Source organism: Antrostomus carolinensis, unplaced genomic scaffold (genome assembly GCF_000700745.2).
Source record: "Antrostomus carolinensis isolate BGI_N321 unplaced genomic scaffold, ASM70074v2 scaffold5182, whole genome shotgun sequence".
Classification (NCBI taxonomy): domain Eukaryota; kingdom Metazoa; phylum Chordata; class Aves; order Caprimulgiformes; family Caprimulgidae; genus Antrostomus; species Antrostomus carolinensis.
The window spans coordinates 129311-149401 of NW_010301481.1; the positions used below are offsets into that span (position 1 = coordinate 129311).

Sequence of the window (20091 nt, forward strand, 5' to 3'; positions counted from 1 at the left end):
ATGCCGGTGAGAACATCTTTGATCTAAGAATAGCACATTATATTATTCATAATTTAAAATGTAGCAGATATGGGCAGCCATGGCCTAACATGTTAGGACATTTAAGTTTGTGTAAATTGGAATTATAATTTTAAATCCATCAGAAAACACAGGTCAGAAAGGAAATAAAACAAGTTTAGGGAGGGAGTAAAAGAATCTATTTTGAGCTGAACATTGAGTAACTCTAAGGCTTATTTAGTATTTCACTAATGACAATTTGTTTCTTTCCTACAGAGGGATATACATTGTTTATAAAGATGGAGATGTTGATAGTCCAATGGTCAAAGAGAGAGTCTGGCAAAATAGTGATTTCAACTTTGATAATGTTCTGTCTGCTATGATGGCCCTTTTTACAGTATCCACTTTTGAAGGCTGGCCAGCGTGAGTGAATTCTCCATGTTTTCACAGCATTGTTCAGATGGTTATGTTTTCCAGAACAGTTCTCTATTATTTACCAGGCATTTTTGAGCAACAAAGCAGTGTTAAGTGATGGTATAAAAACTTATTAATGGAGGAAGGAAAAAACCTAACATCCTTCTGGATCTGTGCACTTTTCCTGTATTTCTTAATTCACCTCTATCTGTAAAGGGCAAACTTTTTTTGTATTGTTTGATTCCTGATCTTTCAACTACTTTTGCTATAATGAGCTATTCCTTAGCTCTAATGGAAGTAATCCTTTTAGATGTTTATCCATCAATGCTGTTTTTAGGCCTTTGAGTAAAACTTTTACTACAAAATCAGGCAATAGTACATTGCATAGAAAGGCCCACTCACTATTTCCCTAAATGAGAAAAGTTTTAGAGGATAGATTTATGGGGGGGGGGGGGGAATTAAAAAAGTACAATCAACTGGTTATTAACTTGATTTTTTGGAAAAAAAACATTGTATAGGGTCATTCTTCTGGTTTTGATATGCTTGTAAGCACTGTCAGTAACTAGGAACAGATAACAGTAAACAGCAGACCATTTCTGAAATGTCCTCTGAGTCTGCATATTTTACTCTTTTGTCATTGTAATGCTAATAAAGATAAAATTTTGTTTGTTTTTCAGGCTGCTGTACAAAGCCATTGATTCAAATGGCGAGAATGTAGGACCTGTATACAACTATAGAGTGGAGATCTCGATTTTTTTCATCATCTATATCATCATTATTGCTTTCTTTATGATGAACATATTTGTTGGTTTTGTGATTGTTACATTCCAGGAACAGGGAGAACAAGAGTATAAGAACTGTGAGCTGGACAAAAATCAGGTTAAAATAAATAATGAACTCTTTTGAAAGTATCTTTTTTTATTTATGCATGAAGAGCTTCCTTTCTGCTTTGGATCAGAAGAGGGCACCAAACACTAATCTTAGGGGTTTTTTTTTGTTTTTTTTTTTTTTTTGGTTTTTTTTTTTAAAAAAAGGAAGTGGTAAATACTATCAACTGGTGTTCATGTCATCATATGTTCTGCTTTCTGTAAGCCAAACAGATATCAGCCTTTTTGTTATGAAAGACATTACATTAAGTTTGTTAGCTTCTTAGCATCTCACCTGTTGATGTCACATAGGAAGAATACAGCGCTTGTCAGCTTATCCACAGGCAGAGGTAGATTTTACAGTAAGAACAGGAAAATAAATTTTGTGTTCTGAAAGTATTCAAAGGGAAAGTATTCAAAATATTATACTTTTCTTTTTTCTTTGCTATTTATTTAGAGATTCACAGGGGCTATTCAGATTCAAATAAAATAATGATTAAAAAATCTGTACCCTTTTACTGTTTAATCCTTTGACTGAGAAACTCATCAGTTACCAGTCGTGATTTTTCAGGTACTCTTGTCCAACTGTAGCACACTTCATTTAAACAAAGTTAAGCATAAAACTTTAGCCAGCATCCTAAAGATAAGATATACATTCATTCTGCATTTTATGCCCTGTCAGTCAGCTTTTGTAAGATTCTTCAAAAGACAAATGAAAGGCCCAGCCTACATGAAGATTTCAGGCACTAATAGAGTAGTAGGTGAATCTGTGGTGTTTCTACATACGTGACAGGATTTTGCTGGGCAATTTAACTCAACTACTAGGAGTAAGACTTCCTCAGTATTTATTATGCTGACTCTAGGGTTTTATGCTATGCAGTTACATTGGCGGTTGAAAACTTAGTAAAGACAAAGCATGACTTTACAGTTTAATTAATAGCCATGTTATTAATATTCATGTTATATACCATACCTGTAGTGTATGATATACTACTGGATAATGCTGAAACACTTCAGAATTTCCATGAGCATTATTTGATATTCTGTATGTTGCCGAGAGTAGTGTATATGATTTGATACAGTTATAAATAACTGAGTGAGGATTGGTAAGCTACTTGATTACTTTATTAACACTTAATACTAAAAAACCCTACATCAAATAGACTGCCTATTTTTAAGACTTATATTTAACAGCTAGCAGTTATTAATTATGTTATCAGTTAATTAACTGTTAGGTATAGTATGACAATTTTTGATGTATTTGCTTTTACAGCGTCAGTGTGTAGAATATGCCTTGAAGGCACGTCCTCTTCGTAGATATATTCCAAAAAATCCTTACCAGTACAAGTTCTGGTATGTGGTGAATTCTACTGGATTTGAATACATCATGTTTGTCCTCATCATGCTGAACACTCTTTGCTTGGCTATGCAGGTAGGAAAACCAGAAGCTCTTTTGAAGCTGTTGACATAAATTGCAGGGAAGGATATGGGTGATATAATGCCTTTAATTTATGGCAACCTGTATTTTTTAATGAAGTGAAATTTTTAAAAAAGTACCTCTGATCATAGTACTCTTCTGTGACATGTTCTAGTCTGTTCATCAGTTCTCTGAAGTAAAATTGTTTAAAACAGCTTGATGTTGATAAAGATCTTCCTAACTTAGTCAAGCTCTTTGAGCTTTATTTGTACCTGCAGTGTAATTTAATTTATATTAGGTGTGTGTATTCCCAATATTATCCACGTCCAAGAAAATCTGAAAAGCCTAATTTTGTTAGTAAATGTTTCTCTCAACCTCTTAGATGATTTTATCTAATATATTCTTTTATGCAGCATTATTTCACCTCTGTGTAGTTTTTGTAGTTGTTATGTGTTAATTTTCTATATGTACAACTCCATATTTGGCTGGATTGGACTAGAGGATCTTTAAAGGTCCCTTCCAACCCAAACCACTCTATATTTCTATCATCTGGATCTGTGTCTTCTTCAGAAGTTTAAAAACTTAGTATATGGAGCAACTCTAGTTTTGTGTGCTAATGCAAACCTCACACAAACATGTTTTAATCTATTAGCTTTATATCTATATATACCTGTATGTATTTTTGCATGTTTTTACTTTTCCTACATTATGCAAGTAGTTCTTCACTACCTATTTATCTTATCTCCTTTTCCAAGGTGTCTCTTTCTTTTCCCTAGTACTTCACATTTTGTTAAGGAAAAGAATGGTTCAAATTCAGTTTACAAAACCATTCTACTTTTTTCAGTAAACTTGCATACACTGTATCCTTTTAAAAATATCATTCCTACACAATATATTATTCTGTGACTAGCATACTGCAGGCTTTCTAAGCAAATGTGACACAATTTTAAAACTTGGGAAATTGCTGTTGTCTAATACTCCTTTTTTTGAGGGAAGAGTTTTCTCCTCAAAACCATCTCTCTGGAGATTCCCTTAAAAAGTAGACAAATGACAATTTTGGTGCCTAAACAGAAGAGATTTAAACAGCTCCATTCTTGACCAGAGATATTCAGTTAGTCTTGTGTGTATATAGGAGTGCGTCATAATTACTACTAGAAGATATTTTTCTGTGCTGCTTTTTTGCCAGCTTTGCCTTAGGCTTCCTCCCTTTCACTTAATATTTGAAGGCCTTTACTTTTAAAAATATTGTATTTTCTATTCACAGCACTATGGACAGTCTAAGCTCTTTAATGATGCAATGGACATTATGAATATGGTTTTCACAGGAGTGTTCACTGTTGAAATGGTTTTGAAACTGATTGCATTCAAACCCAAGGTAAGTTTTAGATATGATTTAATTAAGTCATCACCACAGGAATTAAGTGTAACGTAAGTTTCACACAAGCTATGTATTATTCAGAGAACAAAAAGAAGCTATGTTTCCCACTTTCACAGTCAGTGAAATCATAATAGAAATGTTAATCTGATAATATGTATATCTGTAACTGCAGGAAGTAAAATGCACGTATTAGACAAAAATATTACAAGGTGGTTGGTGAGATCTGGAATATTCTGAGGTAATGAAAATGTCCCTTTGCAAATCAGATAAAAAATTTCCTGTTACAAGCATTATCACTTCTCCTATTCATGGTACTACATTCATAACTTTACACTAAATTAATCTCCAGTAAAAACCTGTATGATGATATTTCCTATTCTAAAATGCAAAATTATTTCTTTATAAAATATAGCCAAGTACTACAAACATACACATAAATAGCTTGCATATCCAACAGTCTTTTTAGATTTTTATGTTTTCAGTTATACATACACAATATTTTGTAGAGGGCCTCACCGTGAGTAATTGATCCTTGCCTTAAAGGGACACTGTCAAAATCAATACTGCAGACACATTTTCAAAAGTAGATTTGGAAGAGAAACTGGTAACTGTAACTACTAATTGGAAAAAAAAAAAAAAATTAATCAGACTGTGACAGTTAATGCAGTCTTTTTGTTCAAGTCTCATAGTGTATTTATGACAGTGCAAAAGTTAATGAAAAACTAAACTAAATTTTGTTTTCAGTACAATAAAATCAATTTTTATTCTGGGCTTCTATTTGTGTAAATAAGTAAAGTGTGGTCACTTGCTATACATGGAATTTGCAGAAAGCCATTCATGCCATTTGAAGTTTACTGATCTCACCATCGAAGGCTGGTATTTTTCATTTTCCATTTTCCATTTCTTTTAAAGTAATCAGGGTATCTGCATCCGTAATTGGCTGTGAACTGTACCCTTTCTTGGCACTAGGTAGGATGACTGTAGGCTGTGTGGGCAATCTTACTCTCACTTTAAACAAGGTAGCTCTCATACTTAGAGCAACATAGTCATGGCTGCCCAGAGCACAGCATGGAGTAGATGTGTAGCTACTTTCCAGCTTTTCAAAACTATTTATGCAGCTTGTATTTAGTCATGAGCTTGGCTGTAGAGCCTGAGCTACTTGATTTAAAGCTAGCTTGTATTGGCCTGCAGAAGTAAACAGCTTATACATCATTTGAGGTCTGGTGTTGAGATATGAAGTGTGGAGTTCTGGGTGAACGCTTACCCTCTCCCCTGTAGTCTCCCTCTGCACTGTCCAGTTCATTGTACATTTCTAATGAATTTATTTGTATTTTTGTGTCACCTACTACATTTAAGTGCTAAGGACTTCAAATAAAAAATAACACAATATGATGCCCCAGAGGAGGTAGCTCAGATATGTGGACCACAGTGTCATGAGTATGCTGATTGTGTTTCCTGATTTGTATTTCCTGTTCTGTATCCTTGTTTCACACTGAAGTTTCAAAGACTTTGCTGCTTCTCTCTTTGAGAGAAGATTGTGGATCCTTATATGGTTCTTCATGCACTTGTGACTTGTAGTCAGAAATAGCAGCTAATGTGAAATATAGCAGTCTGATCATGAGTCTATAAATCACAGTGCTCCATTTGTATTATGGACTTCCTACTCATTATCAAATGCTATGTCTTAATGCTGGTCTCTAAGACTTTGTACAAGTTGAGTTTTAACTCTGTTGCAACATGCTTTCTATCTGAATGGATGCTTTTACTGTGAAAGATCCCTGGATCTGAACCCTGGGAGTTTGAAGGACAGAAAGTGCCAGTGAAAGGTCCTCATTTCCTGAATTTTGTTCCCCCATAAATGCAGTACACCTTAAATTTGTTAATTAGGAAAAGATTAAAAGGCCATGGTATTAATTAAACTTTTGGCAGGGATTAATTAGCAGGAAGGGAAGGGATTTAAATATCTTTAAGGTTGCTCCTGTTATTCTTTGAAGGTTGCAGCTTTTTAAATTGTCAGATACTCTTCAACAAAACACCTATTGGCAACAGACATTACATAGTTCATTAATAATTGCAGATCAGCTAGCAGTCTTAAGCAGAATGTGAATGTCTTTTAGTAATTTAAATTTTAAATTAGTTTCATACTTAAAACAACAATGAATTGCTTCAACTCAAATTAAGATTTAATAGTGGTAGGAACAATCTGAAACCCATCTTAATGCTTTGCTTTAGTGTCTGTGAGGAAAGACTGATGCATTTCCTCTATGTCTGTGTCACTGGTGGATTTCTTAGTCTAGTTTGGTAGAACGGTCAGTTTTATTTATTAATTTTGTGCATTTTAAAAATTATTTCAAAGATACTCAGAGCATCAAATAGAAACTCCATTACTCACTCTGAAAAAGTAAAGATAGATAAAAATGTGTTAGTTTTTTCTCTCATCTGCTTGACAGTGTCCCCTTAATATGTTCACAAAAATCCTATGAAAATGGTGATCTTTTGGTTTCACTGGCTGAAGGCTGCTATAAATAAACTCTTACTATGACTTTATGTAGTTTAAAACCAAAGTACTGCAGGCTGCCTTCCAGCTCTGAAATATATAAAACTTGGATAAGTGATAGATACTAAAGGTGATGCGGAGTGTCTGGCACACTTCTTGACTGGGAGATTGGAACACACAGAACTTTGCAGAATGAGGCCCTAACTTCTCAAGAGAGTACTAAAAGGACTAAAATATTTATGTGGTAGATCTACAGAAACATATTTTGATGTTAATTCTCTATGCCTACATATTCCTCAGGATTTGTGATTTTTATCCTTCAGCATTTCTCAATGAACAAATTTTTCATAATGTAAGTTAAAAGAGCAGGCATTTTTTCTTTGTTCTTCACATTTGCTAAATCTGTTACTGAGCATGGTTAGTAGAGTACAAAACAGATTACAGCTATGAAATCTAAAATAATACATCAGTACATACCATATGTACAGCTTCATGATAGCTAGCTGTTACTTAAACTTGTAATGATTTTCCATGTCATTTTACATCAGATTTTTGTAAGAAAAAAGGAAAGATGGCTAGTAAGTGAATTGATCTTGGGTCGTTGCAGTGATGAAAACAACTTATTTGCATGATGTTTATTTGCTGTGACTTGTCCATTCCTCCCTTTTCCAAAACCATCTTTATTTTCTCTTAGTTTTTTTTGTTTATTTGTATGCTTTTGCTTTACATATTACTTTGAACAATATTTGTCTATACTGATGGAAAAGTAAAATAAGTAAACATAAAATAAATGTGTAAAGTATTTTAGCTGTATTGAATCAAAATGGGAATTTGTTATTTCATGCTTATATTGTAGCATGTCTAGTAAAGATACTTTTTGTATAGCTGAAATTAACGTTTATTTGGAGGACCTTTTTTAGTTCCTGTTGTTGTAGAGGATGTTGAGCAGCACACGTCAGGATTGTGCTGATTATGTTTACTGTTTGCCAATAGTCTCTTAGTTTATGTATCTATATAAAATTACTATTTTAAAATAAAGAAAAATACTTCTTTTAAATAGGAGAAATAAGGAATATGAATGATCAGGAAGAATATTATAAGAGTAGCTCCCCTTCTTTAGTTGGCACCTGCTAATATCTTAGGATTATAAATTTCAGTATTGTTGAGGTGATTCAATGTGAAATTTAGTAGAAACTTTTGGAATGGCTTGTTCTTGTGAAGCAGGATGAGTAAGGAAGGAACAATGGGGAATTGTACAGGAGCTCTCAGAAATGGATGCATTTGTTCAGGAGGCCAAATCCTTGAACATTGGCTTTTGCTCCAAGACTAGAATTGACGATTAATTTCAATGAATCAAAGCATGTGGCACAAAGACCTCTAGTGGTAATAATACTCTAATCTATTTTCCTCTTACAGGTCCTTTCTTAAATGAAGGAATATTTATAACCATTTTTATTTTAAAAGAGAGTAGCATTAGAAACATAATGAGGCTTTCCTGACTCTGCTCAGTGCTTACTCCCCTAGGATACGCTGTAGGGCTCTCTTCTGTAGCAGCTCTCTCATAGTCTCCAAGAGCAGATTTCTAAATGCAATTAGCTTTTTTCAAATAGTAATGCTCTCAAGTGTAACCTTTAAACTCTGAAGTTCCTAAAATTGTAGCTGATTGTGCTTTTCTGTGCTGCCAACACAAGTAACAACTTAAACTACTCAGCTAAAACATTACCTTATAGTAAACAGTGTAATAGTAACTGTAACTAGACATAAGGTTGGATTAGCACATTTGTCATTTTAAACTTTTTACTAAACTTATTTTTTAGAGCTTCAATAGTGGTTGACAAGTTAGTATTTTAAAATTAATTACTAGAAAAGCAGAATGTAAATGTACAAAATTTATATTTCAGCCTTTGTCATGCAGTGCACTTTTCTTAGTCGTAGCTGGCTGATAAATTGATATATCTAAATGAGAAAAAGGGCAAGTTAGTAATTTTTGCAGTTCTGAGTTTCTGTAATAACTAGGCAAAATCCACACGTTATGGAGACAAGATATATGGGTTTTCTGCAGAGTTGCCTTCAACAGAATAATGCACCTCAGTTTGTTCCCAGGGACAGATTGATTCTGGAACCTACTTCAAGATTTTCTTCTGAAATACCTTTTTTGCTCAAACATGCAGTTTTGATGGCAATAGACAGCTAACTGCATGATAGCGCTTTATAACCATTTGCAGCACTGTGTCAGTAACAGACACACAGGGAATATATTTAAAGCCATAAAATATCAGAAGGGTGACATTTCTGAAATTAATTTATGAAAATGAATTTTCAGACATTGGGCTGGCTGCATTAAAAGCATTAAGAAGTTGTTTGAGTCACTATGGTTCCTAGCACTGACTTCACTGGTTACAGAATCAGACCCTGACTGTAAATGTAGTGTGAGTTCCTATATTAAACCTAGTTTATTAATAGAAGATTAAGTTAGTTCTCTAATATTTATGTACATTTCCATGTTAATAGTTGTGCATGATTAACCAGTGATGAGCTTTGACCCTTTGTATATCTTTAGCAGTCACTTAGATAGGGCTATTATGAAGTCATTTGTGTTAAGGAGGTTTCAATTGGCTTGGTCTTGTAGAAATATTATTAAAGGGAGTTTGTCATGCTTGTTATGTTACATTTTTTCAGCCTAGATAGAAGTCCAAAATCAGTTTTGGATGATGGCTTGCTTGCCAACATTGTGCTTATATGATGGTGTATTATGCATGTGTACTGCGTGTGTGCGTGCGCGTGTGTGCCTGTACATGTATATATATAAAGTATATATATACACACACATGCACATATATGTTGCTTTTCCTTCAGTAGGCAATATTGTTTGTTTTGTTTTGTTTTCTCATTAGACCACAGGTTTTGTTTAACTAATTTCTGTTTATGCAAAACTAAACAGAAGTATGCAAATATTTGACATTTCATGTGTAATCACAAACGTTTGCACCCTGCCTGCTCTGTTCAGGGCTATTTTAGTGATGCCTGGAATACGTTTGACTCCCTCATCGTTATTGGCAGCATAGTAGACGTCGTTCTCAGTGAAGCTGATGTGAGTATACCCCAGCTTACTTTCCCCAGTCCCTACTTCTCTTTCTCTGTCTCCCCACTATTTCCATCATCTGGACAAGTCACAGATTTTGATCTGATGTTTCTAAAGTTTGAGTACAGACCAGTCATAGGTCAATTATGTTGATACGGGAAATAAATAGCCTTTTTTTCCTACCAATTTTTTTTAGCTATGAAAGGGAAAGATTAGATTGTATAGTGGTACATCGGAGAAGCCTAGAGTGTTTCTGTGTTATAACACTGTCCTTTTCTTCTCTTTTTCTGTTTGTGTTTTTCTCTTGCTCTCTTTCTGCTGAATGCTTGTCCTAACAGCACTATTTCACTGATGCATGGAACACTTTTGATGCCTTAATTGTTGTTGGTAGCGTCGTTGATATTGCTATAACAGAAGTTAATGTAAGTAGCAACTGTTCATGCACTAAGAAGTAATTGCTGTCATCAAGAAATTCAGAAAATGTAAACTTTATCCCCCAAAATCCTTTTTTTAGAAAAGTATGTTTTATCCTGGAATCAGACCAAAACATTGATAAAGATGTTTGTACAAACTGTTATTATAAATCTATGTACCTGTATAGTTGCACATGCATATAGCATAGTGAGACAATGAAAATTCATTTTTCTATATATGTACAGAAAATATTTAAAACATTTTATGTATAAAAAGGGAGTTAAGCCTCTGTTACTCTTTTACTTGGAGCCCAGTGATTTTTGTAGGTAGCTTGACCAAGATAAAAGAATCTGTGAGTTGTTTCAGTGTCTCATTTTAACAAATAATGATTTTTTTTTCTGTTCAAAGTTTGATTTTTAGAGCAATTTTAGCATTCATATCTCATGAGGTAGCAGAAGGGTACATAGAGAAAGTAAGGCTTTCTGTGCTGTAGAAAATAGAAGGCTTATTTTTTTCCTATTCCTTTTCCAAAATTTTGAGTGATGGCCATTACACATACAGGTATTTGGACAACAGAAAGATCTCTTTCCAATAAAAAAATGGGGAAATACTGTTTTTTGCCTGTTTTCCATCTGACTTGCTGGTTTTAACAAGGAAAGCTGTATCATAAAAATGATAAATAAAAAATAACAAAATACATACCAGGTCTGTAGTAGATAGGCAAATGTTTCCTGTACTTACATGTTTGTTTGTTTAACTAGTCAAAGTAAAATTTCAGAGGAGAGTGTCTCTTCCCTGTAATTCTTCTTGAAAGCTCAAAAAAAAAGGGAGGCTGAAGAAGGTGATACTTGGATCCAGCCCAGCCACTGAAAATTCTCAGAGAGCACACAGACTCAGTAGGTGAGGTTAGCGTATTCCACCTGCTGAAGATCTTACCTGTGTATCATTCTGAGAAATAAGTTATCCAGAAATACCCATGATGCAGGAGTTCCCCAACATTCACATATTTTCCCTGTATCAAAGAACAGATTAATCAGATCAGTCTGTAGGTTTAAATAGTTGCTTGGTATTATTTGAAGATATTAGCTTGCATGTTTTTCTGCAGCAGTCACAGTTTATGAGCTGGCTAATAACATGCCTTTGCTCTTAAATTTCTTCTGATAAGCTACTTTCTAGACATCTTCCCCCCCCAGTGGACTTTATTACTTACCCAAATGGTTTCTTTTCAGTAGTGTTATTTAATATGCATCATTTTTCAAAATACTTCTAAATTTGAGTAAATATTTTTCAGTTGTGAGTATTTAAGTTGCAATTTCTTTATCATATTTTGAGGAAGCAAATCTATCCTGTGGCTATCATTGACATTTGATTGAAACAGATTCTCAGAAAAAAATGTTAAATGTTTTAAAATTTGTTTTCCAAAATATGTTCCAAAATATCAGGAACCCAATTCTTAGGATCACGTTCCCACAGTCGATAGCAGAAACGATACCCTTTACTCCATTTAGACAGTACCTTCATTTTGGAAATGTGAATACCAGGATAATAAAATTGCCCAGGAACATGGAATAGAAATTGTATTTGAAAAAATTGTGATCTGATCCTATCATTTCAGGATGGGGGGGCGGGGAATAGCATAATTCATAATTCTCAAGTAAGATCTGTCTAAAAGATCATGCCCTTCTTGCCCCCATAGCTGTGTGAGCTGTGCTTCCACAAGGGTCTGGGAACTTCACGGTTGGCTGGATGAGGTGCTGAGCACAAAGTACTGGCAAAAGCGTGGGCTGTGGTAGGGCAGAAATGAGTGGATAAGGCTGCTGCCAAAGGAAATACTTCTTAGACTGTGCCCACCCAGGTCTCCCTTCAGAGCATATTAGCATTGGCACAGACAATATCAATTAATGGCAGCAGCTGCTGTTGAAACACAGTGGTGAATGTAGTTTTTAATCTTTGATTTTCTAGTCTCTTTGGTAAGCATTAGTAATACCCAATATAATTGCATTTCAACCAAATATAGAAAACCAATGTAGTCTTTTATTTTTTTTTTAAGATGGTATAATACCTTCAAGCATGCACAGAGTCTATTAGCCCTCATTAGACACTTCAGATTTCTCAGTAAAGCTGCAAATTCTACACTGCCATCTCAAAGAGTTAACACAGTCAAAATAGTTTTAAGGCTGATTCACTTTAAAATTCCTTCCTGATTTTATGTTAAACTATGAGAATACATTGGACAGTGGAGGAATGATGTGATACTTTGTGAGCAGAAGGATCTTAGTCTGACCCTTAGATTTCAGATTGATTTTGCTCAGTACTCAGCAGATGATGGATGTTTCTACTGTGAACTGAAGGAACCTGAGCTGACAGGGAGGGTCAGTTCACACAGAACTGCATTGTCCCTTTGAGACTTTTCAAAGTATAGTTACAGTTCAAGAAGCAGGATTTTAAAAGCTGCCTCTAATTTGTTTTTGAGTTTTGGTTGGTTGTTTTTTTTCGTTGATATTGGATTTTTTGTGATCCCGTCCCCCCCGTCCAAAAAAAAAAAGTTTGGATTTAGACTTTCAGCTCATGTATTTACCATTTACCCACTACTTCCTTTCACAGTAGTACTGGTGTGGATGAGTGTAGTATTTGAGGAGTGTAAAAAGACCAATCATTTAGAATAGCTTTCCTAATAACTGCAAAATGTACTTGATTGTGAAGAGATGGAAAAATAGCTCAAATGTACTTCCGTACCCGTAGAAGATGTCCCTGTATCTGACCCCCTATTTAACACTGTATGGCCAGTATTAATTTGACAGCATTACTTGTAACTGATCACTCCTGAGCTTTGAGCTGTGAAGAACACTGTCATTTTAGTAATTTGCACAGTTGTCTTGAAAATATTCTGGAGGTACTTTTCTTCAGGAAAAGTACACCACACACTCAACAACTAGCACTGGCATTTCTTAGTTTTTCATGCTATACTCACTAGAGGAAAAAGGCTCATCTTTGATGTCTTCTAGTACTGCACAGCAGAGTATTTATGTACTAAGTATTGTCTGTTTCTGGTCCTTTCCACTTTTCTGTGCTTTGTTTGTGCAACTCATGAATGTTTTACAGCTTCAGTATATTTCTGTGCTTAATTTCCCATTTTCAATGTGAAACAGTGACTACTGCAGCGTTCCAGGGAAATTTCTTAGATTTGTATTACTGTTTTGATTCTACTGAATTATTCCTACTTCATTAGTTTTGTGTAGATTTCTATAATCCAAATTCAGTATTTTTAGAATCTTTTTTTAAAATATTTTTTCGGCCTTTTAAATTGTGCCATTCCACCTGTACTTTTTCTCTAACACTGAGAGTGATCCTGGGGATCCTAGAGCTCTGCTGAGATGCCAACAAGACTTTGTTTTTAATTTTCAGTGGGATTTCCAGCATGGTTAAAATGGCATCTGTGAAAATTCCCACCCCTTAAGTGGGAAACTTCTTCAACTGAGGAAGCTCAGCCTTGTCTGAGGGGTGATCTAGTGTAAAATGCTAGTACTAATGTGAAATCAGATATTATTGCAGTTGTAACTGCATGAGTACAGCCATCTTAATTGATCAGCATAGAAGATGACTTGAAATAATAATGTACTCAAGATGAATTCTTATAGGTTTGCATATGTAATTGCCTCAGGCTGGGGGAGCAACTCAGCATCATTCTGATGGTCTAACTGTGTACATTTAGACTAATTCCAAAGGCCAGCAAGTTTTTCTAGTATATAATGTGTTTGTATCTGACCAATTTTTTTCAAGAGAGTGTGTTGGATTTTCTAGTTACATATCATCTTGATCTCAGTATTAAATTCTGGAAAATAAATGTCATCTCTTTATTTAGTTGTTCCTTTTCTTATTTTTTTTAACGTTTTGTAATAATTCATATGGTGCCCTGAGGCTGATTCTTCTGATCCAGTAGCTTCCCATTTGCATATAATCCAGGAAATTACTGTGTTTTGGATATTTTTGATGCCTCTGGAAATCAGTGTTTAATGTGTTCAGCAATTTACAGGTCTGCTCATTATCATCAAGGACTGGATCAGTGACCAACTCCAGAAATGAGCCACCTCAGAGCAACATATATTTTGGCAATACACAATTTTCTTTATTTTTTTGTTTTTTCAATTTACTCCATCATTTAATATCCCTTCCTTTAACCAGTTCTTTTATGAACCTAATCGGTTTTCATGTTCATTTTATTTTTAGAAATTTTTAGAGGCAAGTATATATAAGTAAATATATATATATATGATATAGCAATAAAAAAATTTAAAACACTACTAAACCCTATATAATTAGTTTTGGGTTTTGTGACCTTTTGTTTTCAAAAAGTTTCACATAACACACAAGATCTTGTGTGGTCGTAAAAATGGTTCCTTTTCAATTAAAAAAGCAGAGTAGTGATTGTGAGATACAAGATGTGGTCAGTCCGTTCTGGGAGATGGACGTATATGATTTAAAACAATGAGAGATAAATTAATTGGAAATAAATTCTGAATAAATGAGTAAATTCTTAAAATTGAAGTAACAGACAAGTTTCAGTCTGGCCTGACTGTATAGAAATTGTCTTATTTGTCAGATCAGAAACCATTTGGATGACCAGCACTGGACGACTTAAAGGCATGATCACATTGTTACAGTAGTTATAAAGATTTTAATTCACGTTCTTTATTTAAGTTTATTTTACCATTCATGTGCTGCCAAAATGTCAAGAAAATAATGGAGAGTTCACTTTCCTCTCTAGTGCAAATGTTTAATGCAATCCCTATGGGACTAATTTTATGCTTGAAGTTAAGTAAAATTCAAGTCCTTTGCTGAATTAGGAGCTTTGACAGCTTCTTCCTGAGCCCCTCAGGAAAACCTGTTTGTCTTGAATCTCCACTGTAAACACATGAGGTTTACTCAGTTGTTAGTAGCAATGTCATATGTCAAAAAAGTCTCTCAAAACCAGAATTGGGTGTTCTGCCATTGACAGGAAGGAGCACAGTGATTACCATTTCAGCACTACGCGGTGCTTGATGTTAGCTTGGGAACAGAGCGATGTTCTTCTCGTTTGCTAGACTGCTAGTGGAGTGTGCACTGAGAGGGCTTGGGCTTATTTTTATTTAGTTGCCTGTTCACCTAGTAACTGGTGGGACAGCTGATCTTGCTTGTGAGGAGCAGTGGATTAAAAACCTCATATCTACCTCCTATAAGAAATTCTAGATTCCAATTTTGAACAAAAGCACTGCAATTCAATTTGAATCACACTTTATGCGTCAGTATCATACGTTAGAACTTAGATTTTGTTGCTAGTAATTGATTTTTTTTAACATGGACTTTTGCAAATGTATCTCTTTAGGCTTAAAGCTAGGTCAGAAAAATGCATTCTCATATAGCTTTGCTTTCATTAGCATGAACTCTTACTGCAATATGAAATCTACACTGTGGTGTAATATTTAATGTGGAAATAGAAGTAAATCTGAGCTGCTTTCATGAAGTTGTTAATACTTATAGTTTATTTACTTTGTTGCACAACTGAATATTTATTAGTTATCATAATCATACCCTATACAATAAACGTATTAGTTGGGTTAGAGTTTTACATACATCTTCTAAAGGGAAAAGATACTTTTTTAGTCTACTCTAGGGTTCTTAACATTGATTCGAAATTTTTGCTAAATTATGTATATGGGCATTTGGTTCATGTTGAACAAGGAACACAGGCAGCACTGATCAGACTATGAAGAAAATTATTCTCTGAATTAATCGTGTATGTATATACACACAGGCACACATACCCTACACATTTCTGAAGATATTTTGGCAACCTGAATGCATTTCTATATATGTTATTGTCATCATATGTATTTGTCATTCAAATGTTTCCTTCTGTATTTGTAATCATGATTACATCATCATTATGTGTTCATTTGTTTTGGCACACTCTCGAACCCTTTGGCACAATCTGTAAAAAAGATGATTTGACCAGCACTGTATACTAACATCCACTGGTTTTCACCATGTTTGTTTTTTCTTAAACACAGAGCTACAGTTTGCTTACAATGCATGATGCAATGTGTTTCACACTGTTCACAGTTTTGACATTGAAGCTTTTTTTCAGTTAGGATGTTTATTTCAAACTTTTATTGCAACATGGAGAGCGTAATGAGGAGTCACTGTTTAGGAAATGTGCTAAATTTTTCATAAGCAACAATAAATACTTGTCCGAAATTGGTTGCAGGTGCAAACATTTTAATTAATGAGTCAGAAATTTAGGTTGATCATTGGTTAATCTTTTCTGAGGGTTGGGATTGTTTAGGAAAGAAAGCTGCTGTGTTGAACTTTGTTTAAGAAAAAAGAAAAATCGTATGTTACTGAATTGGCTTAAAATTACATAGTTATGGAGTGCTTTGCTGAACTAGGCTCTCAGAATAGCTGGTACATGGCTGACAAAAAATGTAGCATAATTAAGCCAATCTCTGTCCTCGTTTATGTCACTGCAGAGCATCTGTTAGTAAAGCAGTGAAAGCAGAAGCTGTTCATTTATTCTAGCTGTGCCCATTACCAGACTTGTAGCAGTGATCCCAGAAGTACATCTGTCATCTTAGGAATCACATAGTCCCAAGGGGACCAAAAAAATCATTATAATGTCTAAGTAGTCCCAAAGCCTCTGGGACACGAGTGATATTGGAAGGATTGGTGGAAGGTGAGGGGATGGGGGAGGCTGTAGGTGGATAGCCTGACCACAGGAAATATTATTTGCATTCTTTTCAGCAACTGTCATCCAGAGACGCTCACTGCTCAACCTGGACCCCCTCAGTCTCAAATCTATTCTGATACTTGCCCTACATATATATAATGTACCACCTACTTACGTGTGTACGTGTCAAGTGATATTACTGAAGTTGCAAATGAGATTGTGTTTGACTTGCATATGTTTTTTCCTTATCTGTAGGAAACAGATGTTCTCTGTTATTGTCTGTATGTTATTGTTACTCAAGATTGTGTTATCTTAATCTTAGTTTTCCAGATCTTAGTATTACTCATGCTGGATAGACACACATAAACGTTAACTTTGTCTCTTAGATGAGCATTTCCTTTATAAATAAGTATAAATAAGGTTTTCTTTGTGATTATAACTATATTAGCTTCATTATAATTAGTAATAATAATATAAACCAAGCTGCTGTATTATCAGGAGGAAATGCCGGCTGAAGAGGGTAAAAAATTAGATACATCACTTTAAAATGTCAGCACCCAAAACACTTGGCCAGCAATGGGCAGAAGTTTAATATTTTCAGCTCTAGTAGAAAAAAAAATCCTCTGATATCAGGAGTTTGTTTTCATTGTTTGTTTCTAGCATCTGTCTCCACCTTGGTATTTTTGTACCATTTCCTTTTTGTGAACAGGGTGTTTTCCCTTTTCATTCCTGGCCTGCTCTTTCCAGTCTCCATAATTTATAATCCCTTTCATATGACATCGTAAAACTTCCCGGCAGCAGCAGCAGATCAGCCATCAGAACCAGGCAATTAGGACTGCTTAGTCCAAAGAAGCTGGGAAAGAGTGATTTATGAGGAGTGTGCGTTACACCGTCCTGTGCATACACAAATGCCCATACACAAATACATTCAGCACCTTTCTGAGGGGGGGGAAAAATGGTGAGGGAATTTGCACTCATTCCTGAGCACCTGCAGTGGAACTGTGCACATAGTTTTGGTAATCTGATCTCTGGCTGCATTTTCAAAATTGAGAATTAAATAATTATTAAGATAGTTACATGTAGAAAAAGATTTTTTTTACTGACTTCATTTTGTGAAGGTTTTTCCATAACCAAATAATAATGCATGCTACTCATTATTTTTTCTTTTGGAAAGCAATTAAATAAAAATGTGTAGGACTGAAACATCCTTTTTCTGTTCTTATCTATCCCATTACATATTGCTATCCTAATACTCTTCTTAGCTTATTTGGGGCCCAATCCTTCTGCTATAAAAGCTAGCAGGAAAAATTCCCAAATGCAACCCCCAGCCTTTTACCTCATTTTTTTTAATGTTGATTTGTGATGATAGTGTAATTTAATCTGTTCTGTATCTGTCAGATAATTTAATTTTTGATGATACAAAATATGGAACGCTAGTTAAGTAATTTGCTCACTGATTAAGACAGTATCAAGCTCAGCATGAGTCAGTCACCAGAGAATGATACAAAATTTCAGGCTTCCTCTGCAGAAGGTGTAATGAAACACTTTTTCTTTAAGACTTTCAGATAAAAAGGAATTTTTTTCTGTACCAAAACATCAATAGCAATGTGGGTCTGTGTACACTAGTAGAGGTTTGTGACTGATGTAGGTAGACAGCTTCACAAAATCGTTTCCATGTTTTGTGATACTTTCGCATTTATGATGTTTATGATTATTAATTTCTCCTTATTCTGTATTTTGATGGTTTTATTTCAAATCATTGAAATATGCAGGAAATTTCTAGTGCAGCAACTGTCTTTCATTAGCAGCTTTTTTTCTTTTTTTTTTTTTTATTTTAGATAAGTGCTTACAAAACTTAGATGTTGCAGCTGATTTTACAAATACTCTGCCTACTGAAGTCCCATGAGGACATCTGGGTTTTGGTTAAAACAAATGCATTAATTTAATAATAATCCCTTAAACAGTTTTAAAACTCTCAGTTTCAGAAAATACTGTTATCGTGACAGGGCAGTATTCTATAAATACATAGATTGCATGTAGCTGAACAGTTGTTTTTACCTCATTTTCCCCTTGTTTATACCATTATATTATATATGCTTTTCAAAAAAGTAACAGACAAAACAATTAGTATTTTAATAAATACCACTAATGATCTGACTTTAACTAAGTACTACGGATTCTTGGGTTTTTTACTATATGCTTGTATATACAAGTGCTATATGCTTGTATATACAGTGCTAGTATTTTTGGCAGAATCAGCTCCTCTTTTTTCCCTTCTCCCCAAGTTTTATTTTAGGTAACAATAATACTTGAGACTTTACTCAGTGCATCATGGACTTGAGAGTGTCTCTGATGCATCCGCAATGCATTGGAACCAGCACTGAGGAGGCATCATGGCTATTGCTGCTGTTTGACAAAATTGTTGAAAGGTGCCCCTTTAAAAGGAGCATATTTTAAGCAAGAAAGTAAGACCCATAAACTTGGATCTAACCTCGAGAATACCATTTGTGCTAGTGCTATATATGTTTTTAAAGATGCTTCCATTCAATTTTGGAAGAAGCTGCTGTGAATCTGTCAGTGCACAAGCAAGCACAGACAGTTGGTCCTTTAAGCTTTGCTAGCTGCTTTGCCAAGTGTCTGACCATTTAGGCTATTGAGACAGTTTCTCCAAAGACAGACAAACAGAGACATTATAAAGAGAGAAGTGAGTTTCTTCTTCACAGGGCATAAGAGTCTGGCTCTGTGAACAAAAAAAATGGTGTGTACCTCTCTCCTCCCTGTAGCTCCTGAGGACTGTACAGAACTGTTCCAAAAGGGTCAATCAAATCCTGAAGCCCTTTCTCTATGCCTGTTTCTGTTGCATTAGCTCAGGTATATGAGTACTTTGTAGATGGTGAGAGAGTACAAGTGTTGCCTTCTCATTTTCACTGCTATGGGAGGGTTAGCTTTCATGTCATTGTGCCAAAAATGTTTGTCTGTCACTTTGGCAGAGTGAAATTCTGTCCTTGTTAAGCACTGCAAAACCCAGTGTTCATCACTGAGTTAACTCAAGTGACTTTGCTTTAAGGGAGCTCCTGATGTGACATAAAACACAATTACTTAAATATGGTCAGATTCCAGTGATGGAATAATTCATCTTCAAAAAGAGCACAACAGAAAAGGGACCTTGAAGGGCTAGTTGGACCCCAAAGCTTTGTTTTTGAGTTTTACTTAGTCTTATTGCTACAATTTCATACAACCAGTGGAAGTCAATGGCTAATTTTGTTTGGCTTACATAGGAGCAGATATTTTATTTTGTGTTTGCTTTCCATTGAGTCTTTTAA

The 20091-nt window shown here is 34.8% G+C and overlaps 1 protein-coding gene across 1 annotated transcript in view; it reads left to right on the forward strand.

The window, feature by feature from the left end:
- LOC104521460 (voltage-dependent L-type calcium channel subunit alpha-1D) overlaps positions 1 to 20091 on the forward strand; it is a gene marked incomplete at its 5' end in the record, with an annotated part of 189663 nt that overhangs the window by 128132 nt on the left and 41440 nt on the right. The window contains 7 exons of the mRNA XM_029083890.1: positions 271 to 420; positions 1089 to 1290; positions 2551 to 2709; positions 3959 to 4069; positions 7118 to 7147; positions 9577 to 9660; positions 9990 to 10073. Coding sequence (XP_028939723.1) covers positions 271 to 420; positions 1089 to 1290; positions 2551 to 2709; positions 3959 to 4069; positions 7118 to 7147; positions 9577 to 9660; positions 9990 to 10073 — 820 coding nt within the window. The remainder of the gene's footprint in view (positions 1 to 270; positions 421 to 1088; positions 1291 to 2550; positions 2710 to 3958; positions 4070 to 7117; positions 7148 to 9576; positions 9661 to 9989; positions 10074 to 20091) is intronic.